At 44.5% G+C, this 27964-nt stretch overlaps 1 protein-coding gene across 3 annotated transcripts in view; it reads left to right on the top strand.

Moving 5' to 3' along the window:
* The window catches only part of LOC147701646 (osteoclast-associated immunoglobulin-like receptor), a 909258-nt gene that overhangs the window by 821769 nt on the left and 59525 nt on the right, over positions 1 to 27964 (top strand). For all 3 annotated transcript variants that reach the window (XM_086930267.1, XM_086930268.1, XM_086930266.1), the window contains 4 exons: positions 14637 to 14738; positions 17270 to 17297; positions 19898 to 19947; positions 26125 to 26162. In XM_086930267.1, coding sequence (XP_086786393.1) covers positions 14637 to 14738; positions 17270 to 17297; positions 19898 to 19947; positions 26125 to 26162 — 218 coding nt within the window. The remainder of the gene's footprint in view (positions 1 to 14636; positions 14739 to 17269; positions 17298 to 19897; positions 19948 to 26124; positions 26163 to 27964) is intronic.

Raw genomic sequence — 27964 nt, 5'->3', positions numbered from 1 at the left:
ATCTCCGCATCCATGCCTGGCCACCAAAATGTTGTATCACGGACATGGCACTTGTTGATTGTCGAGCCTAGATGACCCCCATGGGCTTTCTTGATGATTTTGTTTCGCACCGTATGGGGCGAATAAGTCTGACCAAAACAAAATGCCATCTTCAATAGAAATGGCACTCTGGACTTTTCAGTATAGCTGCAGAAAGGGGATAAAACCTTTTTCCTGGGCCATCCTTTCCACACAACTTCACAGACTTTTAATGTCTGATCATTCCTTAAAGCAGTCATCCATTCTACTTCGGAACTCATCCTCAATTCCAGTATTCCCAAAGCAGCCACCAAACAAACTTCGTAATCTTCATAAAAACTTCACATCATCATCCTCAACAACATTACGTGGAAAATGGAATAGAAAATCAGCCCTACCATTTTTTCCACCTGCAATGTGAACAATATCAAACTGATACTGAAGAAGTTTGGTAACCATCCTCAAAATTCTGGGAGTGCAACATTTACCAACCCCACTACCTAGAATACTCACTAAAGGCTTGTGATCTGTTTGCAAGGTGAAGAGTCTACCCCACACATATGCTTGAAATTTATCAATGACCCACAAACAAGCCAGCACCTCCTTTTAAATTACAGAATACTGGAGCTCAGCTTCTCTCAGCACTCTGGATGCAAAAGCTATGATATACTCTCCCCCACCAACTTTTTAAATCAATATAGCTTCTAGACAGACTGGCTAGTATCCGCCATAATACAGCACGAGAAACCATGATCAAAATGTTTTACAGCTTTTCTCTCACCCAACAAAATTATGATTTGTTCAAACGCTGCAGAGCACTCCTCAGACCACACACACTTAACTCCCTTCTTCAGCAAATTGCTAATGGGATGCATTTTGGTAGCAAAATCAGAGATAAAGCGCAAATAGCACTCATACAAGCCTAGCAGTGACTTCACACCTGTCTTATCCACAGGGGGCAGGACACTCACTATTGCTTCCCCCAAACATCTCCTGGGCTTAATTCCTTCTTGGGAAATCATTCAGCCAAGGTACTCAACCTCCTTGGACATGAATTTGCACTTCCCTGTTTTCAAGATGATCCCATGCTTTAGGAAAATTCCCAAACTCTTTGTAGAACCACTTCATGAGACCTGGCATTATCAGCAAAAAACAAAACATCATCCTGAAACGCTAATACACCTTCCACCCCTTTCAGTAAATTGCACATTACTCTCTGGAGTACCGAGCCCGCAGAGGCCAAACCAGAGGGCATGTGAAGGTATTGAAAAAATCCATGGGGTGAAATAAATGCAGTAAAATGTCTTGAATAAGGATGACATGCGGTGGCCAAGTCAAAATTTGAAAATAACTTTGTCCCCCTGATGCTAATGAATAAGTCATTGATTTTAGGTAAAGGATGTGAGTCATCCCCAGCTTCCTTATTTAACAACCTCAAGTCCACACACACACAAAGCTGACCACATCTCTTACGACCCACAACTAAGGGAGATAGCCATAAGGAAGATTCAATTGGCTCGATGATGCCTCTGTTACACAAACTTTCATTATTTCCCCAGGTCTTTATTCACACTAAAAGGGACCCCTCAAACATTGGGTTTAATCTGGACCGAACCATCCTTTATTTTGATTTGGCATTGAAACCCACAAATCTTGCCAGATTTGCCTCTGAACACCGATGGAAAAACCTCTTTTCACTTTTGTCATGCATCTAAACAGTCTACCACCAAGATCTGTTTTCTGGTACCAGGTCTCAGAATTATTTTGAACAAACCTTAGTGAAACCAACCCAGGATGTTAAAGCCCTTGACTGCCACGTATGCCTTGCCTCTGATTTTCCTCTCCTTGAATTCCATCACCTCTAAACGACCTCACAATTCAACCTTGCGGCCTTCATTGGGGACAGGGGAGCGGTCAGGAGGCAATAAAGGTCTCTCATCCCACGTCTCGGTAAGCAACCTTTTGATTAATCATGGTGATTCTAGCTATAGATTCTTCAGACAGCCTGAGAATTTTACTATCCACACATAATTCTGCTATGGGGTCAACAAAGCAAGCAGGCTCACCCGTTATAGGTTCATTGTTGATACTCCCCTGGGCATTCCTTTGGGTGCACACTTGTTCATTCCCAACTACAGAAATAATCTCAGTATCAGACTCTTCCTCTGATTCTAACACACACACAACCGTTTTTTTTTTAAAGATTTCTTCTTTTGGCAAACTTACCTATTTTTTTGCAATAGTTGCACATATCATTTACTGCTAGACATTTGTCCCATTTGGCATGTGAAGCATTCCCAAAGTGGAAACATATTCCTGCTGCTTGGGCCAGTACTTTCCACCTTGGTGGGTCTGGAAGCCCCAGTAACAATCATATGTCCAGATTTTTGACATAGCTTACTTCCCCCAACCACATTCACCATCTCAAGTGACTTGTTGTCCAGTTCCTTCAATGAGACATGAGAAATTTCAATTTCTTAGCAACCTTGATAGTCTCTTCTAAAGGAGGGTTTTCCATAGCCACCAATTTCTGCCTAATCTGCTCGTTTCTACAGTGACAAACACCTTGATCTCTGATCAATTGATCATAGAAACCCTCAATTATACAGTAAGATGCAAACCTGCATAAAACAGATATATATGCATAAACTTCTCCCTTAGATTGTTTTCTCTTAAATAATGTATGCCTCAAAACCATAAGACTAGGTTGATTATCAAATCCGTTTTAAAGTTTTAAATCAGCATCCTAATACTGCTCGAATTTATCTCCATCCTGTTGCGGTAAATCTGGCAATTGTTTGTAAATCGACCTTCCCTCGAACCCCAGTGAAAGAGGGAAGTGTCTGCACCAAACCTTAAAGCCTTTAACCCCCATGATAGCTTTCAAAGGCATCAAACCATATTTCCCGCCTGACCCGAGGTTCACCTGGTGTGTCCAAGAAGGAAGAAGGGAGAGAGACATCTTGCATAGTACACATTTTGCCCTCACCAAAAAAAATAAAGGAAAGCACAATAGTAGGTATAATAAATCTCAAACTACAGTGCATACTTGGATAAGGGTGAACTATGAGAGAAAAATGTATAAAGTTGTGGGAAACACAGTGCAGAATGATAAGAAAGAAAAATTACCCATGAAGTGAGGATAAGCATGGTAATTCCGTGTCAAAGAATAGCATGGTATTACCAAATGACTCTAATTATGCTGGTGCAATGGAAATTCTGCCCATGTCTAATTAGAGACTGACCACATAGATCCCATTGAAATGTTTTACCCTCCCTCCTAGAGGAAGGCCAGACAAAAGCCCTTACCGCAGTCAGGACTGTTCCACAGATATTGGAAGAGCCTGCGCCATCCCAGGGTTTCTCTTCTCTATCTACCTGTTAGGATCAGCAGGCGCCTAATCCTTGCCTTCTACCATTCAATCCCCATCTCTTTCCATGTCCTTGTGTTTACTATTCTGAGGTAGGTACAGCATAGGTTCATATTTATTTTTCTCCGGTCTTCCCCTTCCAAGAAGGAGTTGCCACCGCTGGTTTATATATGTCCCTCATCAATGATCTTTAACCACTATATGGAGCCCCTTAGAGTACTTACTTACCGACTATATGCCCGAGTTTACCACGATGTGAACAAATTCAGCACTATTTGAAAGTATGATCTGCCTATAACATTAATTGCACATTGACTGCACAAAAAATGTGCTCTGAAAGTCTGGGCCTGTGCTGAGGCCTGAGCACAAGTGAAATACATGGCTGTGGTTTGAAACAGCAGCTCAGTCTTTCACTGAAGTTGGAGTGAACTCTGTTTGAAGAGGAGGGAAAGGCGTACACCTGCTGGTGACTATATTGCTTTACTGCTGCGGTCTCCAGGGGAATATCGGGGTGGGTGGGGTACCCTTCACCCCCATGCAAATGAGGAAACATCCCATTGGGGTTGCACCAGTGTAAAATTTGTGCTGGTGCGATCTACACTATAGAAGGGAAGCATAAGCATCAGTGCCAGAGACGTGCAAAACTTGGCCATAAGTGCCTGGTGTGCTCTCGGGGAACTTTCTGTAATACAGACCTGGTCTGTTGAGGAGTACGTTATGAGTGCTGATAGCAGTAGTAGGTGGGTTGTATGTCGTTACAACGCATTCCATTGCAACGCATGCCTTTACCAAGCACGGAATGCTATTTCCACACATAACCTTTACCACAAATATTCCTGTACCACGCATACCTTTACAACGATTTTCGTTGTAAATTTATGCATGGTAAGGGCATACTCTTGGTAAAGGTTATACCCCTCCCCTGTACCCTTACGTGAACCCCCCCATCCTCCAATCCTTCCTATATTACCCCGCCCTGAACCCACAATCCTAATATATATATTTTTTTAACTAAAATTCCCCTTACCTCTTCACATCGTCTCCTCTCTTTCATCTTCCTTGTTGACGTCGTACGTCGTAAAGAGGAAGCGGAAGTTTCTTTCTGTTTCCTTTGAAACAACACCGATTGCCTCCACTTCGCGATGTGACATCAGTTAAGTTTTTTTTAGGGGGGAGGACCCCCCCGAAGCCCCCTTTTTTCCCCACACTTTATTTTTTATTTTTGGGTAGAGACCCCCCAAGCCCACTTTTTCTAATTTTAGCCTTTACCACACATGCCTTTACTACGTATGTCGTAGTAAAGATATGCATGGTAAAGGCTTTCATGGTAACCACGCATGCATTGTAATGGATGCGTGGTTAAGGTTTGCGTGGAAACGGCCGCGTTGTAGTGGCTGTTTCCCTAGTAGGTTCATTACAAAGCTTCTGGGACTGTTCCACAAGTCTATTGCTTTGTGTGTGTTCACATCGTGACATATTTTTCAATACTGCACTTTTGTCATGGACATACCCAGACACCTTCAAGTAATTACACATGACCTACACGTCCCTCCAGTCCTCCTCCCATTCTTGACGTATTGCGATAAACATCTCCCAGATGAAAAAAGAACAGGGGACTGCTGGGACCCTCTACCACTAGTAGTAACTAACCAGTACTTACCCAGTGTTCTTCCCCGTTCTTTTTTCTGTCTGCCATCAGAATGGGACGAGGATTATGCTGGATGCTGATTCTGCTGGTCAGGACTGGCAGGCTTCCTGGGATCCAACGTCTGACGGCTTGGATGTCATCAATGGGATTTTTGTGTGCTTCCCTGCCTACTGGGCTTGCTGGGAGGCATGGAGGTTGCGGGTGGTGTGCCGCTAGATCCTCAGAAGTGGCTCCGGCTTACGGGTGTGTGTCTTGCTGTGGCTGGGTCGGGTGGAAGAAGCGCTGTGGCCATATGTTTCGACCCGAGGATGCCTAGCTGATGGTTAGGACTGCAGCTGTGTCCCAGGCACACTGGCATATGGTAAGCACCTGGGCTGGCTTTGGAGGTCTTGTTTTCGCCGCCAGTGTCTTGGGAGTCTTCTAACCCTGGGGGAAATTACTACATAGCAGTTGTGTCATCTGTCTTTCTGCTGTTTGCGTGCTTTGCGGCAGGGGCGCTTGCTTTATGGCCTCGACATGGCCATTGGTGTTTCTGTGGAGTGGAGGGGTTCTGTTATTCCCCTGCCCTGGCCAGATTTCCAGCAGGGCTGTGGTGTCGGCCTGTCTTCAGGGGAGACAGGGCGTGGTTGGTGTCCTTCCTTGGTGTTGTGTTTGTGACACAGGCTGGGTTGGGGGCCTGGTGACACTTCCTGCTTGTGGCTTTACCGGCCTGGTCCTTGAGTGCCACATGGTGATTTGTTTTGCTGCCCTTTCGGCGGGTTGTAAGGTCCTCTTTTGGCTTAGTACTAAATGGGACTGTGGGGCGCATTCCACGCAATGGTGCATTGCTGTGGATAGCCTTTTTTTGTGAGCCATCTTGGGTAGCCTTGTGGGTGGGGTCTCTCTGTAGTTGGTGATCCAGTCTAGGCTTGGTTCTTGTATGGTATCCTCCTGTTCTTCAGGGTCTTGTGTGCCTGAGGGCTAGTCTTTTGCTGCCCTGGCCAGCTTTCCAGTGGGGTGCCGGTATCGGACGGTTGGGTGCTAATCGTCCTGTCTCTTCTGGGGGTTGTCAGGACATGATTGGTGGCCTCTGGTTGGTGGCGCAGGTGGGTTGGCTCTTCCTGCTTCCTGCCTTATTTCCCAGTTGGGTTTTTTTTGTGGCCAGGCTGTTGCTGAGTCTGTGTGGGTATCGTTCTGGGCTGTGCCTCTTCCAGTCTCTGTTCGCTCGGTGGGTTGGCTGGGCTGATTCGTGGAGGTTTGTCTTCTGCCTCTGTTTCTGTGGCCTTGCTGCCTTGTTGAGCTTTTGTGCTCTGCGCATGTCTCCTTGTTTGTCCAGTCCTGGCCTTTGGGGGCTTGGTGCCTTGGGGGTTCACCTTTTTGTTTGTCTGCCTGTGTGCCATTCTAGCTTCCCTTCCTCTTCTTAGTGTCTTGCTTGGGTAGGAGGGATCTGGCCCCTTGTGTTCTGGCGGTTCTGGACTCTGCGTGGCTGGGGCACCAGCCGGCCTTCTAGTCCTTCCCGATGGTCCTTTCCTGGGGGCCTTACCCTGATGCTGAAGGGTTACGGTGGTGGCTTCCCATTCGCTGCTACTGGTGATACCCCTGGCTGCCCCGCCACTTTTTGCGGGGTGTGCCTCTGTGGCTTTGGTTGTGGCTGGTGCCAGAGGTATTTATCTATGCCCTTGTTGGATGGAGTTTTCTGGGGTGTGGCTGTTTGGTCCAGTGTCAAATTTCCAGGCCTGTGAGGTCGCCATGTTGGTCGCCTCTATGCTCCTATGTTGGGGGCGATTGTGCTGGCTGCTTCCAGCCCTTTTGGCTGTGCCGGAGCCTTCTGCATCGCATTCTTTGTTTCCTTGGGCGATTGGTTGTGGTACTGCTGCTGGGTTTGGGGTTGCCTGCTGTGCACCCTTGGGTCATTGACCTGGGTGTTGCGTGCTGGTGCATATTCTCCCGGGCTGCTTCTGCCTCCCTGTCTTGGGGTCTGGCTTCTGATGGCTGGCTGGGGGTTCCTCCTGTGTCTGCTGGCAGGTCTGTGGTTCCGTTGACTGGATAGTCGGGTGCCTCTGCAGACTACAGCAGGATTGAGCTGTGGGCCACCAAGCTTGTCTCCTCTGTCCTTGTCCTGGCATGCTGGGTGGTTTCCTGCCTGTTTTTGGCCTGGGGCTCTCGGGCCTGTGGCTATCTGTTTCTCCCATTGCTCTGTGGGAGCTTGCTTGTTGTGGTTCCTGGGTGTTGTCCTTTGCCCTCCAGGCCGCTTGGTTGGCTTGTTGTTGGTTGGGGGTTTGCTCCTTTGCGGTTTGGGCTGGTTGGACTCGTGTTCCGTTGGCCTGGTCCAGACTGCTGGGCCCTGGTTGGGCTATGCTTGTCTTTGGTGGCTTGTGGGTTTGTCTTACTCCAGAGCTGTTTTGTCCACCTTGGGTCGACCCCCAGTGTTGTTGTAGGGGGTGTCGTCCTTGGCTGGTGTTGTTTGAGGCGGGGTCTTCCCTGGGGTTCCTGTTGGTCTTTGGGTTCCCCAGGGCTCTTGGCCTTGTGGGTCTGTCTCCCTCCACTGTTGCCCATCTCTTGAACTTCTGATCGGTCTGGTTTGGGGGCTGGTATTGTCTGTCTCTTTTGGGTTTACTGCCCTGGTATCAGTTCGGGCCCTGTTGTTGGCCTCTTTTCCTGGTGGGATATTTTGCTTCACTGGGTTGTGGCCTCTGACTCCCCCGTCTTTACCCGACCTGATGGGTTGTCAGTTTCTGGCTGCCTGGTCTCCTGATTTGTCTTTGGACGGCTGAGTTTCTGGCACTCGTCTGGTCTGCTTCTTTTCTGGAGCCGCCGTGGGTAACTGTGACTTCGTTGGGCGATATTCCGGTTGTTGTGCCCCGGTTTCACCTGCGTTTTTTGTGACTGACTCAGACTTGGCCTGTTAGCCTACCCCAGTGCCACGGCTCCAGCTCCTTCTCCCGGTCTGGGTGCCATGGCGTTCATCCTGTGTTGACGCTGGGGGTCGGCACTGGAAGTTCTTGCCCTGGAGCCTGGTCCTCCTGTGGGTTTTTCGGAGGCTGTGGTTTCATCTGAGTTCTTTGATGGTCATGCCTGTCAGGTTGGTGGGGGTTTATTCTTTGGTCAATGCTTCCTCCCTTCCTGGTTTTGTCTTTATCAGGCTTGGTTTTCTGCGCCTCGTGCACTTGTTCTGTCTGGGGTTGTCCTTTCATTGGCTGGTCCTCTTGGTGTTGAGCCTTGGCTCTGGTGGTGGCGCTCCCGCCTGTTTTTGAGCTGGTCGACTGTGGGTCTCCCTGGTGGTGGTCGAGTGGTTCCGGTTGTTGGCCCTGTCACTCTTCTTTTATTGGTTGAAGCATGTGGCTACTAGGTGTTCCCCTGATTCCTCTCTGCTTTCTTTTGGGATTCGTGATGGGGACTTTTGGCATTGTTGGGCGTTCCTTCAGTTGTCTGCTTTGGGATGCTCTTGGTCGCTTCTGCATCTGTGTCTCTGGGTCGGGTTGGGGGGTCTGGGCGTTGGTGGCCTTGTGGCCCTGTGAGTTCCCTTCCGGCTTTTCGTGTCCCGCTGGGTGCTGGATCTGTTGTGGTTGACCTTTGGGCCTGTCATGTGCTTCTTTTTCTCTTTCCCATCCTGTGGTGTTGCAACCATTTGCCTTTTTGGGTGTTGCCTTTGGGCTTGGGGTCTCTGTTTGTGCCCCTGGGCCGGCTTTAAGTATTGGTTGTAATTGCCTTGTCGCATTCGTGGTGATTTCTGGGCTGGCTCCCTCACGCTGAGCTGTGTAGGGGTTGAGATCTCAGGGGCCGGGGTGCCCCGCCTGTCATTTGTTCTGTTGTTGGGGGGCCTCCGTTGTGCCTGTGGTGGCTTCTCCTTTCCTTATTGTCTCTGGGGCTGGTGTCTCCAGCTGCACTGTTGGATTCTGATTCTTCAGGTGCCTGGGTTTTGTCTCTGTTGGTCTGTCCCTGGTTTTTGCGTGGGTTTTCTGGTCGCTCTGGGTCATCTTCTGTCTACTGCCTTTTTTTGGGTTGGGAGTTTTGTGGGCTGTGTGCTCCTGACTTTTTTCCTCTGGTTCTCCCGTTTGCTTTGCTGCTTTCGGTGTGGTGTCCTCGGTGTTCTTTGAGGGCTCAGAAGGCCAGGTTTCTGGCATTGGTATGATCCATAAGTCATTTAAAAAAAATGTTTTTTATTGAAATAGTTCATCACATATTTACATAGGAGCATAAAAAAGCATCAGAAACATAACACATGATTCTTATACACAATCCAGCAAACATGTTTTTTTAAAAACCCATATAATACATATTTTAAAATATTTTCTCATGAAAAAGAAAACACTTAGCTCAGAATCTCTCATAACTTAAGAAATTTCCTATACGACCCAGATGTTAGTGCATATCTTTTTTCCGACTTCATAATCCCATTAAATTTACACTGAAGGTGTTGAGAAATCATAATATCATCTGACCACCACCTTTGTAGTATTAAAGATATAGTAAATAAGACCACAATGTATACTCGTTTTTTTGCAGCAGGTCAGCTTTTAAATCAGGTAAGTCTTGAAAAACTGCTGACTGTGCAGCAAACATTTGTTGTATTTTCAAGTTATCTGTGCCATACCAGTTAATTTCATCCCAAAACTTACTCAACCCATGCGCCATAAGTCATGCATGGGTTGAGGACTGGAGGGACCTGGGGGTATTGCCCTATTACTTACTGGTAATCTTCAATTCTCCTGGTCCTATTGTCCTCGTCCCATTCATGATGCCCCTCCCTCCCAGACAGCTGGCCTCCCTGTTGGTGTCTTGGTAGTTCAGGAAGAATGCTGGGTAAGTACTAGTTAAGTACTACCAGAGGGAGGGGGTGCGGGTGGAGTCCCAGCATTCCTCTGTTCTTTTTTCTGCCTGGGAGATGGTTATCTCCATAAGTCATGAATGGAACGAGGACAATGGGACCAGAAGTAATGAAGATTACAGGTAAGTAATAGAGCATTCACATGTGTAAGTTATGCATGGCACAAGTAGTTTTGAGTTTCCTCATAATATATATCTGGCATTGCGAACTGTATCTAAGTTTTTACCAGAAGTGAATCACACTGGGCAACAGACAAACCATCAGTGACCAGCACCTGTGTGCTCAGTGGGGCGTTGCCAACAGGTTATTCAGTGTGTACATAATGCCTGCTCTTGTGTGCAAATTCTGCCTTTCAGTAATTCAATAACATTTGCATTGCACTTAATTTTAGCACACCTTACATTGTCTAGGTACCCACAAGAAATTTTTGGTATAATCATCATCATTAGCATTTATAAAGCGCTAGACATGAGCACTGACAGTTGTTATTGACCGGCAATACCCAAAATGCAAGTAATTGTTCTCTTCTAACAATGATAACTGAGTCATGCCTATATCTGTAGGTGCGGTACTAAAGGGGGTGGTGATGGACGGAGCATCTGAATCAATCAAACACTCACACCCAGTCAAAAGATCTGGGTTTAATCCTTCACCGTTCTTTAGCCCACTCTGCCACCCCAGTTAAGACATGGCTATATACAAATCAGTCTGACCCTGTGCCTCATGGGAACAGTCCAGCGCGAACTGCCAAGCCATGTCTTCCCTGGACCGGAAACAAGCTTCAGAGGACCGGTTTCTGGCATTCCAGCCGTCTTCAGCTCGGCTTGCTTGAATCCAGTGGCAAAGTGAGCAAGGGACTCACGTCTGAGCATACCCCGCCACACTTATGACGGCCAAAAGCGATACAAAAGGGGGTGGTGATGGACGGAGCATCTGAATCAATCAAACACTCACACCCAGTCAAAAGATCTGGGTTTAATCCATCACCGTTCTTTAGCCCACTCTGCCACCCCAGTTCAGACATGGCTATATGCAAATCAGTCTGAGGTGTACATATATAATTTACTCAAGAGCAGGGATAGGAAACAAAACCGCTGTCCTTTTCCTGGAAAAGGATATCCTCCTGAACACTGATAGGTGCGCTTTACACTGCTTCTGCATTAGTTAAATGTGCTCAAAAGAGAAGCAAGATTGTAAAACCACCTTGTGGCTCCTTAAAGCCTATTGCTTTGTGGGAGTTCGCAAAATGTGTACTGAGCACCATTGATCACTCTTTTGACTTTCCCTTTCCTCATGATTACACCTTGCCTAGTCCACATCTTACTCATGCGTTAAGTACACATGCGTAGGAAGTCACACTGTGAATGGCATCCAGTGTGTGACTCTGCAGTGCTGCTTCTTCTTCAAACGTAGAGGGCCAGCTACATATACAGAGGCAGCTCCTTCGTAATGGCGGAGGAGCGTCACCCCACTGCCAGCAGATGATAAATAAAACAATAATAACACATTGTTATTATCGTTATATTTCTCTCTGTTGGAGTTACTTACACCAGACAGGAGGGGCAGGGCCAGGCCATGGCAGGGAGGAGTCATGTTCACTTAGAAGTACACATGTGTAGGTGGCCCGCCGCCTTATGCTGGCCAAACACACATGTTTGTCCAACCCAGCAGTATTGTACAGATGAATTGGAGAAACACCACAAGCTCCCTGGCACCGTCAGAGCGTCAAATGAGGCCGCTCAGACCAATCATGGCGCTGCCCTCGTGCTAGAGAGCAGCGTCTGGATTAAGTGGGGAGCCTGTGCCTTTAGGTCCATCCACTTTCGGGCTTCCTGAACAAGCAGACAGTGGCAGATCCTCTGTTAGGGCAAAGGAGCACCGGCCCCCCTGCCACCACCCGCAAATAAAACAATAAACGGTTTAAACTCGTTTTTTAATTTTTTTATAATTCTTTTTATTGAAACAAGAATCGGTTCACATAGACAATACAGAGGACACCATAACTGAAAGAAACAATAACAACGTATGGCAGATAAGGATTACATTAAATCATAAGAAGGGAACATCACAGTGTAGGGGGGACATTCAGGCGGTGTACAAAACTCACATCGATAGCTATTCCAAGGGCTTCAGATACATGCCCACTTTTTGGGGCAACCCCTAGCAACGTACACTGTCTTCTCCCTAAACATACACCAACCGAGATCTCTCTCCCAGGGCTCTAACATAGGTGGTTTAGCCGCTCCCCACAGTTGAGCGATGTTTCTTTTTGCTATCATGAATCCCAGGGTGGCCCACTGCATCTGGTGAGTGTTAAGGTCTATGGGTTCCCAAATGTAAACTATCACAAAAAAGGAGCTCAGAGGGAAAGAACGGACAGGGTGGCCCTCCGCTCAAAGACTATCAACAACAAAAAACCATGTCTTACGGACGTAGGTTATGTCAGTGGATTTTATAACAGACCAGTCAAATAGTCCTGATCACTGTTATACTCCCCTATATATCTTATTTTGCTTCGGGATGTTTACTGCACTACGTCCACAGTTTTAAGGATATAAAAAGAGAGAACCTATTGGCCAACAGTTCTTGACAGTTGCATAGAACAACCACAGACAGCGGTCTGAAACCGTAATCAATACCAAGTATCCACCACATAAGATTGAAAACAGGCAGAGTTCTGCACAAAAATATGTGAAAAACCGAATGACACTTCACGGGAACACCAACCTCGGGGAAACTGGCATGTAATCTCCAGACTGGGCCCCTTTCTCATCATTGGTCGTCATTCAGTTCAAAAGAAAATGTGTCCAAAACAACAAACCAAAAGTGCAAGAAAACGTGGTAGCAGATAAAATCTGCTTGTGACAACCAAAAGTGCTTAAAATCAGCAGGCGCACCTCTCCGCAAATGTATTCATAGAAAATTGGCGTGCACTGTTGAATTAAAAAGGCTGGTAGCTATTCTCGCAAACCATTACCTATTGCCTGAATTGACTTGGTCTAAATTGGTGGAGAGGGAGTGGAAGGGTACGCGGAATGGATTCCACTTATCCATTTCTACGTTATACATCGGGCGTACCTAACCCCAGACCAGATACATAAATATTTTAATGTAGAGACCGCATTTTGCCCTAGGTGTCGTACGAATGCTGCAGACTTCCTGCACATGATGTGAAGTTGTCCCCAACTTCGCACATACTGGGTGGAGGTAGTTGAGGTTTTATGCGGGGTGACAGATAGGCAGATGGAACCCACCATGGTAGCATGCATAGTGCACTGGTACCCTCATACAGCGCACACCAAAGTAACGTGTAAATTCTTTGATTTGGGGTTGCTGTTGGCCAAACGGGGACTAACGAGAAAGTGGAAACCCACGCAGGGCCCTAGTGTAGAGCGATGGAGAACGGAATTCAGGAGCTGGGCGGCTAGTGAGGTCATGTTCAGGCTCCAACAAGCCAGAAGAGCGAATAATGAAAAGACGATTTAAACGCCACAAGCATAGGAGGCGCTATTGGCACTATTGATACGGCCGGACTCAGACTCTGACTCCTTGGGGGGCCCGCCGGAACCTGTTGAGACATGCTGAATATAGTTGGGATATGGGTGGCCACAGGGAGGGCGGAAGCAAGCCAGGGCATGGTGGAGATTGGATGATAGCCCAACCGTGGTAGGCCGTTAGTGCACCCTTCCATGTTACCGATGATTGGACATCCTGGCCTAGAGTACATAGAGCACACCGGTGTAAGGGGTATGGCGGGGGAACCGAGGCTTGAACCAGTGGGGGTACCGTGTTGGGCCCCATCACATTGGTGGCGCATTTGATGCAAGTTGCATTACTAGCATTAGAGCACGGAGGGTAGCCTGGTATGATTATTCTGATATTGATGTAAGCTTAAGCCTACCTGAGGACAAGGACTGTACGCACTGTATCCTATGTTTTGCCCTTACGGATGAAGGTCTTGTGAGGGGGGAAGTTGTTTGAGTTGAAAACCAATAAAATATTTTTCACAAAAAAAATGGGTTCCCAAATGTTGAGGAGGCATCGTCTCGCCTCCGGTGAAAGACGGATATGCGGTACTTCAGATATTACCTCATGTACCTTGTGCCACAAAGTGTTAAAAATCTGCATTTCCAGATGTGTAAAAAGGTCCCTAGCTGGCCGCACCCCCTCCAGGAATCCCCTTTGTCAGGGTCTCCCATGTGGACCAAGCGTGGCTCGGTGATGTACACACGGTGAATTATTTTTAGCTGTACCAGTCTAAAGCATGCCGGAATGGTGACCATTTTGGGAGATGACACCGCCTCCTGCCAATCTTCATCATCAATCTCAATCCCGTCTCCCGTCCACTTCTCCCTCAATACCTAAAGGGGGTTGTCATATTGTTTATACATTTTTTGTATATTAAGAAAATCGCCTTTTCGGGGATTCTGTCCTCTAAGGGTGAGGCCTCAGGCGGGATTGTGCCCGCCAGCAGAAGCATTCGGAGTGAGTGTAGTATTTGGGCATCTGCTAGTTCATTTTCAACCTGTAGTGTGTTGAAGGATTTAACTACCGCCTCCCCCCTGAGGTCTGTGACTTGCGTAATGCCAATGAGGTCCTATCTGTTGAAGCCTTTTGTTTTCTTTTAATCTTATTGCTTTACAGCTCTGCACTCCAGCTAAAAAGAAGTACTGTCATGTTGGCTATTCTATTGCACTGCACACCTGCTAAAAATAAGTACTGCTGTTTTGGCTATTCAATTACACTGCACACAAGATTAAAAAAATCGAGTTGTGTACCTCTTCTTTTTCAGATATGGGTTCAAGTGCAACGCTCCCCATCGCCGTTGTGTGTGCTGTCCTGCTTGTGGTAATCCTTGGTGTTGCTTTAATTCTCTACATCAAGTGCAAGCCAAGTGAGTATTTTTACACGTTTTTAGGCGATGTATTGAATACTGTACATATGTATAGGCACAGATACCTCCAGTTTAGTGGAAGCCGAGGATGAGACAGACCTGTCCATTTTCAGCAAAAGAAAAATCAACCACCAAGGCTGATCCAAGCTATCAAAACATGCAGTGAAGGTGACACCAGACAAGCTGTAGAAAGTAGGGTAATAGGAATCCGATTGGCCAGGTACAGGAGGTGTTACTGTGACGGGAAGGTAACGTTAAAGACAAGAGTCTGTATTACATAAAGTGAGCTCTGAGAGGGCTAAGGTAAGTCGCAGTCCCGACTCTCTGCCACAGTCTTAGTCTGACTGGGGTTTTAAGTAGTTAAAGAGCTGGGCTATTTGCTACCTTAGAAAATCGGAAATGGGTGCTTGTCAGAGGAACTTGCAAAGCATTTGCTGCTTTTGGCTGTAAATGTAGCAGCGTTTTGTTGAATTACCTAATGCAAACAATTGAACATAGCAAAAGAACATATACAAAACAACATACAAAATTCGAAACATTACATGGCACAAGGCAGAATGAAACACATCAACTGCAGAACAACATAAAAAAACACACATTGCGATAATACAGAACAAGAACCCAGCATCACAAAAAACAACAGTGCACATCTTTGCAACAACAAAATGCCACACAACAAACGTGCACATACTTTCTTGTCATACATTAGCACCTCCAGAAATGGGGCATATTACCAACAACTAGCGATGATTATCGCTAAGTTGGTTTAGCGGCAATATTAATATCGCTGAGCTCCGCCAATTTTTATCGCTTAGGAGCCTTGCTATTATCAAGGTTTATCTCCTAAGCGATAAAAATCGGCCAAAATGCATGAATATCGCTGAAAAGTCAGTGATATTCATGCATTACCGAGCAAATGCTCTTAGCCATGTTATCCACCTACCATTGGATAACATGGCTAAGAACAGCTCTTGGCAGGCGTTAGCTTTTGGAGATAATCGCGCTTAGCGCGATTATTTCCAAAAGTTGGTAATAGGAGATAGAGATGTTAGCGACTCTTTCCAGTCGCTAACATCTTGGCACGCCCACTTTGCATGTCATTAGCGATAATTATCGCTGACATGCAAAGTGGGCACCTAAATGCCCGCTATCCCCTACTAGCTGTCGCTAACGGGTGTTAGTGACAGCTAGGTAATAGGGAGATACAATTATCGCCGCTTTAGCGGGAAAAATTCCCGCTAAAGCGGCGATAATGCCCTTGGTAATACGCCCCCGTGTTATCTTGATTCGGTGTTAAAAGGTGTTTGGAGGAAGAATTGTCATAACTTACTAATATGGACATAAAACAGTGCCAATCAAAAATGTTTTGTATTCAGGCTCAAGAAGAAACTTTTGATGGTCTATTCTTTTAAAGATTCTTTATTGAAAAAATAAAGACGTCACATTTCACTCAACTGTATATGGTCATGGAAAAGAGGGTAACCACACGAGAGATATCTGAAAGCTGGCCTTTATCTTTCCAGTAATTAAAGAATGAAATAGGTTGAAAATCATCTTAAAGCACAAACCATCCACGCTCGCAAAGGCATTATAATATCCATATTTGTAAAGCACAAACTACTCACCGGTTCTGGGTCTCAAGGCGCTGGGGGCCCTCGTGGAAATAAGTGAGCGATTGCCCAGAGTCATATGGGCTGAACTGAGCTGCCGCCGGGGATCGAACCGTGAGCCCTGTCCTCCAAAGTCAGCTGCCCTGGCCGCTGCACCACACCTCTCCACGTGATACATCTTATGAGCCCAACTCGTCATCTAAGAGAGAGAGCTCTTATGGTGCAACCAGACTCCCAGAAGATAAGAATTGACCAATCAACGGTGGCGTAGAGAGGAAATGTCTAGATTGTCTAGTAGAGGGAGCATGCAGACCACGGTTCTAATCCTGGTTTCGATACTTCATCCAACGATTTTGTGAGCCTATGAAAGGCACCTTATCTCCCCGTGCAGTCACATCGAAAATATAAGTAAGGACATGTATAAACTGGTTACTACATGCTGTTTTGTCAAGTATCGACTTTGTTGTATATTCTCACGCTCTGTCCATCAAGTTCTGGTTGCTGAAAGACAGCCTTAAGCAGACCCTTACAGTACGAATGTCAGCATGCAGAAGCACAGCTTAAGGATGCATCTGATATAATCAATAGTTTCTCTGCAAAGTACTTTGATCATCTCAGGAGCTAGGTCAGCGCTAGATACAATACATAGAAAATGTGATGAATGTAATGAAAGCTGTAAAGAGAAAAGGCAAGACTGACTGGAAACTAAAATCCAGAGATATGAGGAAAAGATAATAGAGTTCAGAACCAAATATGAGAGGTAATGAGCAGAGTGAGATATGTTTTCATAGAAACTCTGAAGACAAGAGGAGGAGACATCCAAGGGGTGGTATTGGAAGTAGGAAGTCGTTTTTAGGCTTGAAAAAAATAGTAAACATGTTATAAGGTCTTCATAAGAATTGTGCATATTTCTTTCAACAGAAAAAGCGAAAGATGACATCCAGAAGAGGTAAGGTGCATTCAAATGGCTGATTTGTTTGTTTGTTTTCTTCTTACTCAATGTATTGTCCATCTCAGAGGTTAATAAACAAGTGGAATATGCCCTAACCTGCCCTCCAAATCTTAGATAATCAACTCTGCCAGGCAAATAGCACATTGAAGCCCATGAAAGGGCTCTTTCTCCTCATCCTGGTGGTAATGGTCGTCTGTTTCTCGTCCATGTTTATTTACTTTTTGGAAATGGGTGATGAACTCTAATTTCAAAACAAAAGTCGTGATCTTTTGACAATATTAACAGTTGAGCCTTAAGTGTTCTCGCAGGTGCCTGATGCACTTTGCAAAGAAAACAAAATGTCACTCTTCAGCCCCTCTTCAGTTTTATTATTATTACCCAGGGTCAATTATGGTGATAGAGCTCACAATATGTATGTTACATGAACGTATATTGCCCAATAGTTTAAAAGTTACCTTTCATTGCTAGATTCTGGAACAGGCTCAGCCCCTCTTTTCACAGAACAATGTGGCCTTAATGTGGGAATCTTTGGTTTAAGTATTGATTGGAATAACCTATGGGCCAACAGGACAGCCAAGGTCCTACATTGATGCATAAAAGCAGTAACGTGTTTTAAGTGTTGCTCGAGGATGAAGGGCCAGCAGGCCCGAGATACAGAGAGCCATTCCACTGATTCCCAGTGTCCCAAAGTGTCAATTATATAGTATATTTCTGATTCTACAAATTTACCATTATCATCCGCAAATTAAGCATGCGTTCTCTGCTCCAAACCAGGGCCAGACTGGGAACCATAACCGGCCCTGGCAAAGTGCTCGGCCGGCCCCCCCCTCCCCACTCGGAGGGGTTGGAGGTGCCAGCTCTTTGCTGGGGCCGGTTTTCGGCCGATTTTAGTACAGGGCCGATTTTGCAGCTCTGCTGCAAAAACGGCCCTCTATTAAAAAAACGGCCCCCAGGGGCCCAAAACTGGCCCCCACCCATGCGGCACACAGGGGGATTGCCCAGTGCCCGCATGGCCAGTCCGGCCCTGCTCCAAACCAATGCTCCCCCATCCTCTTCTTCCCTCTGAGCTTTGATAAGAGGCAATGGAGCATATTTACAAGCCCCTAATGCCACCGGAGCATCACTTTTTCTGATACTGCGGTGGCGTTGTGCCATTCCCCATATTTACAAGGTGCCACTTAGCAGCTTAACTTGGCTTAATGCCCCCTTGTAAATATGCCCCCTTCTGCTGCAGTCTGCTGTGGCAAAAGGGTGGGCAATGGGTGTTGCTGTGGGCCTTCCACCGCAACACCCATTGCTTTTTGACGTTGCCCCAGATTTACAAGACTGGGGCAGCACCAAAAACTGAGGCCAGGTAGTACCAGGTCCTAGGATGGTGATAAGAGGAGAAATTATTAATTTCCCCTCATTTTTTGTTCTTTCTAGGTGTGCTGCAGAATAGAAAGAGCATATCGCCATTATTCATTGTTTATGTGCAGGAAGGTGTCCCTTCAAGCGGAATACATCCCGCAGTTCTACAAGACCATAAAAGGTTGTGTGTAGTAAGAATAACTAAATTGCTGAAGAATACACTCAAACACATTTATGGATGCACCACCCTATAACACTCTATGTAATACTAATAACTGCATCCCACCAGCCATTTCACAGAAATGTTTTATTTATGTTCCATATTTGTAGAGCACAACAAGTAATGGAACACTTTACTGTGAACGCTAAACATAAATCAAAAGTCACACAAGGGACACGAACAGTGTAAGCTTTGTGTATGACTCACACCAACAAGAAGCGATTTTACACATTCATGGGGAGGCATAAGTGACCTAATTTTCTCGTTAGATTGTATAACTAAGTAACTGAAAGAGTCTCGTATGTCAAAAGTTATTGATAAAAATGTCCAAGTTTCATACTGCACTTAGAAGTACAAAATAGAGGTGATGTTGTGATTAAAGAGACTCCTAATAATAATGATTATTTTCAGATATAGGTTTCTGATAACAAGCTCATCCTGTATAAGACACAGAGCATGACATTAACTGTTGGAAGTATATTGGGGTAATATTGCTCTTGACAGAATGGAGTTTGACTTTATTGTATATCTTAATCTTCAGGGAATGGGTTACTACGTCACACATCTGCCGTATTACGTATTACGAGTGCCATTGGATATGATGCACTTGTGATACCCGTGATGGAGTAACCCATATTCCAAACTCCTTTGTGTGCATCCGCCAAAGGTTAATGCCTACATTTTGAATAATTTACGCTCATGAATTTGAGGAATGGAGACAAAGCACTATATGAGTTCTGGTAATTTTTCAGTATGGCTTGAAGAACACAATAGAATTTGTATAAAATGAAATATTTTATGTATTTTAAAAATATAAAATACTAACTTTAGTTTATTGTTAATCATTTTTTTATTGTTAATATGTGTATATCGTTTGTTTGTAAACGTGATGTAAACGATTATATGAATAGAAACTGAGATCATGTTTACATTTTTGAGTATTGAATGCTAGGGAAGTTGTGAGATTGCTATGAGTTTTTCAGACCTTGGATATTCTTGATGTAAGTCTCGTCTACCTGCATTTCAGGAATTTGCCCTTGAATGAAGAGAAGAAGACAGATTCATTGGAGCCAATGTGTAAGAATGATTTTTACAAATACTCAACACTGGGGGAAAGAATCTCTGAACTTATAAGGGTTGTGTATTACGTAAAAAGTGTATATATATGTTTGTGTATGTATGTGTATGTATATATATATATATATATATATATATATATATCTATTCTATACTAATATAATAAAGAGAGAGCCCAAACCTTTGAGGTGGGTAATCTCAGGAACCACAGCACCAATCACAGCACCCAATACAGCGTTGGAAAGGACAGTTGCAGCAGAAGGACATAGGCTATGCAGACGCCCACCATATACATTTAAAAGGTAAAAGAACCGTGCCAGCAAAGTAGTCCCTTGTGGGCGTGTCTGCGTTGTGCTGTGGGTGTGTGCTGGGGCCTGACAAACACTGGGGGCGTGTGGTACGTTCCGCCCTTCATGCCATGTCTCATATCGTGTGCCATTATAACGCAAAAGCATGTGTGGTAAAGTCATATACATTGCAAAAGTACATTATTAAAACATCAAATATATGTTTCTATATATATGTATATATATATAGATATATATATATATATATATATATATGAATTCCAACCGGAAAGTTCGTGCAACGCCTTCGCACGAAACCCAGTGCGCAGACACAGGTGAATGAATCCACAGCCAGACTTACTAGGATATTCTTCTTCCTTTATTGCATTTTAAAGTGCAGAGGTGCAACACACTGCCAAACAGACGCGTTTCGGGCGTGAACGCCCTTGCTCACTGTCTGTATATATATACACACACATTTTTTTTAAATTTAATTAAAACATTTATTCTTTTAAATTGCATTATTTATATTATTTTTATTTATTATTTTATTTTATTACCCTTTACACCCTAAAAACGAATCCCACCCTGCTCACTTTAACCCCTTCGAAGCTAATGACGAGCTGGGCTCGTCATGGCGCTTACCTGCCGTGCGCTGATGACAAGGCCAGCTCGTCATGAAATAATGTAAAACAACAATTTGCAGCACAGGACGGGAAAACGCCTAGCAGCCATGTGGTTAAATACCCCAACACCCTTAAACACTAACCCATCTTCACCCTATAAATATACCCTGTACCCAAAAACCCAAACCTATCCCTAAACCCTAAAAATACCCCTGTACCCCAAAACCCAAACCTAGCCCTGAAACCGATAAATACCCCTGTACCTCAAACCCCAAACCTACCCCTGAACCCTAAAAATACCCCTGTACCACAAAACCCGAACCTAGCCCTGAACCCTAAAAATACCCCTGTACTCCAAAACCCAAACCTACTCCTGAACCCTAAAATACCCCTGTACCCCAAAACCCAAACCTAGCCCTGAACCCTTAAAATACCCCTGTACCCCAAAACCCAAACCTACCCCTCAACCCTAAAAATACCCCTGTACCCCAAAACCCAAACCTAGCCCTGAACCCTAAAAATAACCCTGTACCCCAAAACCCAAACCTACCCCTGAACCCTAAAATACCCCTGTACCCCAAAACCCAAACCTAGCCCTGAACCCTAAAAATACCCCTGTACCCCAAAACCCAAACGTAGCCCTGAACCCTAAAAATACCCCTGTACCCCAAAACCCATACCTATCCCTAAACCCTAAAGCTACCCCTGTACCCCATAACCCAAAACTATATCTGAACCCTTAAAATACTCAAACACCCCAAAACATATACCTCAGTACCCCAAAACATATACCCCTATACCCATACTTACCTTATTCAAACATTAAAAAAAAACATGCTTTTACCATTCATGCATTTACAACGAATTTCGTTGTAAATGTAAGCGTGGTAAAAGCATATAAAATGTAATGCCATGCGTTGTAATGGCATTGCGTAGTCATGGTACTTTTGTAATGAAAGTATGCGGAGTGATGGTATGCGGAAAGAAAGTTGCGGAATAATGGGTGTTTACCCGCCCCCGGAAGTACATTGGTGGCACGGCAGCCCACATCTCCAGCAACATACTCATATTTTTTCACCACCCATTTGAAAAATGCACAGGTCTCTCTCATTGATGGCCAGCACTGACATACACTTTTAGACACACCACCCGCCACAAGTTCTAGAATTGCGAACTTTAGAGCTGGGGAGCAGCGTTCGAATCTCGGCATCAGCTCAACATCCTGTGATTCCAGGCAAATCGCTTTGTCTCCCCTTGCCTACCACAAATGAATGTGTTCTTCTGTAATGTAAATTGTGCTCATGCCATGTTGTCGAGTTTGCGCTATATAATATTGCAATGAAAAATAAAGTAGGGAGACTCGAGTTCACACACTGCTGAACACGCACTCTTAAGTGCATCAGCAGTGCACTGTGAATCGGAGCGTTTCACAGGCCTGTCACAGATAAGAAATGCTATCAAAAGGAAATCCTACAAAACAATATACTACTGGCCGGCAGCAAATCATGCCTGGACAACGTCGGGACGGGCTGCTAATAAGTGTGACCAAGCCTTATTGGCGAAACGCGTCGTGGAGACTTTTCATCTGCCGTAATAAATTCCTGAATGGAAGCTCTGGGCGTCCTGTGTTCTTCTTTATTGTGGAGATTGGTGGAACGAATTTAATAGCCTGCTGGTGGCTACGCAGGACCGCCCGTGACAGCCTGACCTTCTCACCAGCACTAGTGGAGTATATATATATATATATATATATATATATATATATATATATATATATATATATATATATATATATATATATATATATATATATATATATATATATATATATATATATATATATATATATATCCACAACCAGCTCCAGCATGTTAATTCAGACAGCCAGATACCCACACTGCAAGGCCAGTTTCCAAGTAAGGTTGGTTATTCAAGTGCTATAACGAATTCCTGCAGGGTCGCTTGTATATATGTGACTGGAAAAAAGGATCAATCCCTTAAATTTGATCTGAGTTATACATTTAAAAAATTTTAAAGCAGGAGAAATGTTTTCTTAAAGAATTTGTCATAAGTTCATCTATGCCTGCAGCCACATCTACGTAGACCATAGATCAACAGAAAAGTCACCTAACCTGTGATCACTTGAGGGCTATAACGGATAACTAAGGGATGGTAGGCCCACTGTATATAGAACAGGTCAAGAACCAGGATGGGGAAGCTGCAAACTGACTGGTTTGTAAACTGGCCCTGCATTTTGTGAGGCAACTGCTGTATATATTCAGTTGCACTGCAACATTAATATTCACAGCATGTTGTAAAACCTTAACCATTGTGAATATTAATAAGGAGTGAAGTAAACTGCTAACCGCTGCAAATGCCTGAAAATTCCAGTATAGATGCAAGCAAAGTAAAGATTTAGGAGAAAAAGCTCCTTGAAAATGTAAACTTTCAGTCAATAGTCACTGTTTGCAGGTTGGCTGAGACCTAGGTGCAATCCTTCCGCTGAGCGCGGTTGCAGGCTGCATCTGCCAAAGTCTTATGAAAGCTGGGTAGCCACTGAACGAGGTCCTGCTAAAGCTGTTGGTTGTGGCAGAACAAGAACAGAGTAGGAGAAATTCAGATTTCTCATTTGGATAATATTTTTTGTGTCTTTGCCCAGTCACAGATCTCTACCTTCAAACTTAGTCTTTATGGAGCACTAAATATTCTACTGGGGCAAGCCTGAAGGTGTATCCGACAAAGTAACATTGAAATCGGACTCCTTTTCCCCAAGGTCTCGCTGAAGCTCCGTAGGTCTTTTAAGTCCAAAACGATACTAAGTCAAAACTTTTCAGAGTTTGTTTAAGTCCAGCTGGACACAGCAAAGGGCCCAAGGGCCTCATGGACAGCAATGAGGGGACAGACCGTACTCCAGCAGAGGCCACCAGCAGGATACAGCTCAGGTCCAGTTGTAAATGGTCAACTAGTCTTTGCAGAAAAGACCTGTTACAGCTTGTAAAGCAACACAGGAAGTCAGCTAACTGACTCTTGGAGTCCACTTCTTTGTTCTGTGTACAAGTAGGAGTAGGCCCATCGTCACGTCTCCTCACAGGTCTCAAATAGCAGGTGCATTTCTTCTTCTGTTCTCCCTCTGGTCCATAAAGTGTTCTGAGGGGCTGGTGCTGAGGTTCACATCCATACAGTTCCACAACCAGTGTTTGAGTAAGGCTCTTAGATACCCCGCAACCAATGAGAAAAATATTCAAAGTGGCAAACCTAGCTACCTTTTCGCACATACTGTTTGCTTACTCCAAACTGGCCCAAATTGCATTATTCCAGGGGGGATCCTAAATGTCAGACCTCTCTACCAGGGCAGTAGAGCAGGGGCCCACCCTAGAAAAAAGATAATTCCCCTCCTCCTATGGTATATGTGGGGTTGTTTATATCTTGACGTAGATGTGGCCTCGTAGTTCGGGCTGGAATGTTGTGATTTGGAGCAAGATCAAGTATACATTCCATTACTTTGTTTTTTGTTGGAAATCCAATAAATAGGGCAGTGGTTGACTTCTTGTCTCAAAGAAACTTCTCCATGCCATATAATAAGTACGGTTATGGGATATTGTCATTTTCCACTTGCAAAATCTTTTGCAGTTTGATTCAGTCATTTTTGACCTTTCCTTCCTTTCTGTAGACGTAAGAGTGAAATAAAATCATAAGGCTATGTAAACAAGCATTGCAATTCTATTGTAGATATGGTGCACATTGCTTGATCCAGAGCTCAGGATTCCTGTCCAACCCTTATCAATAAGGCTAGATTTAGAGGATTGTGGAGTTTCTAGACATATACCATCATCCTCATTTTATTGTGGTCTCAAGTTGTGCATATGTCATGTTGAAGAAAGATGTTAAAAAACCTTCAGGTATTCTAAGGGACAGCTTCCTTCAGCACCTTTCAAGAAAGCGAAGCTTTGTTACTGCACTGTAACAGGCCTATATCACAACCCTACACCAGGTATTTCCACCTCCTTCATGAATGTTCTTAGATGTTGAAAGGTATTGCAAATTGTGATAGGCAAACAACAAATAAATAGCAGAATCCCTAGGGAAAAAGGCAAAAATTATAAGATGGTGCAGTTACAAGTAGTACTGGATGTGTTTCTTATACCACCCTCACAAACGTTTCCTTGAAGAGACACAAAGATAATGTGGACATGGGTCACCCTGGGTTTGACCATAACTCCCCCAATCTAGCCACCCAAGCTGGATTGTATCTGGCTAGATATCCTGGGAATAATTAAGTTATCAATGGAATGAGAAGCACACTTGTTATATCTAAGGTTTTGACCTTAATTCTTCCCTGTTTCTCTGCCTCTGCTGTTCAGCCAGTGTGAGTGGAATGTTTGTGTGAGTGTGAAGTCATTGGAGTGTTTGGTATTCTGTGAGTGGACTGTCAGTTGGATCCTGGGCTGAGCAGCAGAGAGGATGCTCCAGGTGGGGCTTTGATTACTTTTATACTGGTAAACCTATCTAACCATCTAAGAAGAATAAGCTTATCATCTGTAACCTATCCAAGTCTTCTGGAATTCCTTACCAGGATGTAACAACACTGCAAGTGGAAGGCAGCAGCTCTACTTGGTCTAGATACAGTGCCTACCAAAGCAAAGGCCAGAGACATTGTCCTGTTAGTACATGGAGCGATAGATAAAAGGAAGTCACTGCAGGACCATACATGGGTGAATGAGAACCCACAATCTGACACCAAAACTCTCGAAAGTCAGCTTCTGACAAACACATGCCGCAGGACCAGAATACTCTGAATCCAGTAGCCTGTGTCACACACTAGAGCGAGACACCCAATGACAGGAAGAACTCCCAGCTGCCAAAAAGTACAGTGGTCCCCAAGAAAAATAAATCACTTGAGAGGGCACTGCTCACGGGTGAAAATCAGACATGTCTAATCTGAGCAACCGAAGAAAATGTATAGAACTAGGTGAAGGCAGGTGGCATGTTTGGGGTTTGTTAGGCAATGCATGTGTACTGCGATTCGAAATTGTTGTTGATTTATGCTGTGCCACCACTCCCACCTGCGCTGCCAGTTCAGATACATGGCCAAGCCAAATAAAGTGTGGCTAGCATGCCAGTGTGGTCCTGTACCAGGAGAATGTATTTAAAAAGTACTTTCTGAAGGTATTCAAATCTTATCTATGTGACGACTTGTTTTAAAAAGGAGTGGCCAGAACGCTATTCTCACAGCCCAGTGTGTTTTTGTCTTATCTTATTTTCAGATGCAGTTGTTACCAAAGGGAAAACATCAAATAATATTGTGAGTATAAATATGCTGTGAGGGATGTATCTGCCTCTCTGATAGGATGAAGAAGGGAAAACGTACTTAAGAGTGGGTTGGTAGAGGCTACAGTTTATCTTAAGGAAATAAAGACTGGAGGAATGGGCACATGGGACTGTTAGACGTCTAACAGTCCTGGAAAAGAGACCAGTAAAAGGGCCTGCATTTTCATGTTCATGTTCATGTACTATGGGAAGGGGGGAAAAGAAGACTCGAAGGACAATAAAAGGATTGGGAACAAGCATTGGAAAAAACAATAGGTCTAGATTTCTAATGTGTATTTTATTGCTAGTAGCGCTTGTGCGGGAAATTAAATGGTTGCTTGGGTGTGCCCATGGTGCCGATTGTTTTCAATGTGAAATGCTATTAATTAACTCCATTTCTCCCTCGACAGGTTAGCATAGGAGGTGTAGTCTTATTTATGAACCTAGTTTAAAGATTATAATTAAGTCCTAGATTGTGTGGAAGTAAGATTTATGGAGTTAAAAGAATGTGTGGAAGTCGGATTGAGGGAGTTAAAAGCAAAGTGTGTCACTGGTGTTTACATTTTTGTATGCTGACAGACAATAAGGCCGGTGAACTTTGCTGCCAATAAAGCGTACGGCCTCTTGTATACTTTGGTATTCATCTCTGTGGGCCTAAAGCCATCCCCAGGCTTCTCATTGGTTGGTTTCAGTGCCCTTTAAAAATCCTTGCTTGCTAGTGGCCAGTCCTGCCACTTTGCCCCTCCTTTTTATTTATTTATTTATTTAGAGTTTTCTATAGCGCGAACCAGACCCAAGGTAGGGTATCAGAGCGCTTTACATAGTGAGCAGGGTATGAATTGCACATTTAGTAAAAACATGGCATACAAAGTAACAACATAGCATAACAGAGATCGGGGATTCCTCCAAGGAGCAGGGACTTAGTACAATATCATTACGCTTTGTTCTGTTGATCTGCTTGTGGGAAGCACTATTTTATTATGTTTTCAACCTCATGTTGCACTGTGGGTGCTCAGACCCGTAGCTGCTTACATTTGATTGCAGCATTCCCCCCTGCTAGTTCCTGCCATGTGGCTGACATTCTTTTGTTTTCTCTCTGAAGGCAGCTCGCAGGCTTGCTTGTTTATAGTTGGCTAGTAAACTGTGGAGTTAATAGGGCCGGTTATCTTTTCCTGTGGATGCTCAGCAATACTTTTCATGTGGGAGCAAATTTATTTTTGTCATGTGCAGCTTACCGAGGCAGTTCTGCTTTCTGCATGTGTATTTAGTTCTGCTCTTCTGGAAAAGGACACACAGTGTTGCACGTACTTCTTCAGAGGCATAATCTTGTTGTAACTTCCTTCTCTGTTTTGGAGTTCCTCTCAAGGGGAGGGGGTGAATTTGTTTAATATGCCCACAGCCCCATTTATCATGTGCTGCGAACTAGGGGTTTTCGCATGCCTTTCCAGGACCTCCATGCTGCCAGCTTCTTAAAGAAGGTTAACAAGAGGTCAAAGTAAAAAGTACATCCAGGATTACAATGAGGACACTCAGCAGCCAGTAACACTAGGACTCTTAATTGTATGCCATCTCGTGGGTGGAGTTAGGGTACTTCAGACAACAGCTGCTCATATAGGCAAGATATATTTACTTGCATGTTGCCTTCCATATTTAACATGCCCAATGAGTTTGCGTGATGCAATAAACATTCAGTAAAAAAAGTTTGATGATGTGTTTTAAAAAGCAACTCCTTTGCTTCTCATTGGAAGACCTTTTCCTTAGACCCTGTGCTACCTGGTGTTTACTACACAGTGTCTG

Source organism: Lissotriton vulgaris, chromosome 7 (genome assembly GCF_964263255.1).
Source record: "Lissotriton vulgaris chromosome 7, aLisVul1.2, whole genome shotgun sequence".
NCBI classification, from domain to species: domain Eukaryota; kingdom Metazoa; phylum Chordata; class Amphibia; order Caudata; family Salamandridae; genus Lissotriton; species Lissotriton vulgaris.
This window is presented reverse-complemented; position numbering and strand designations above follow the sequence as displayed.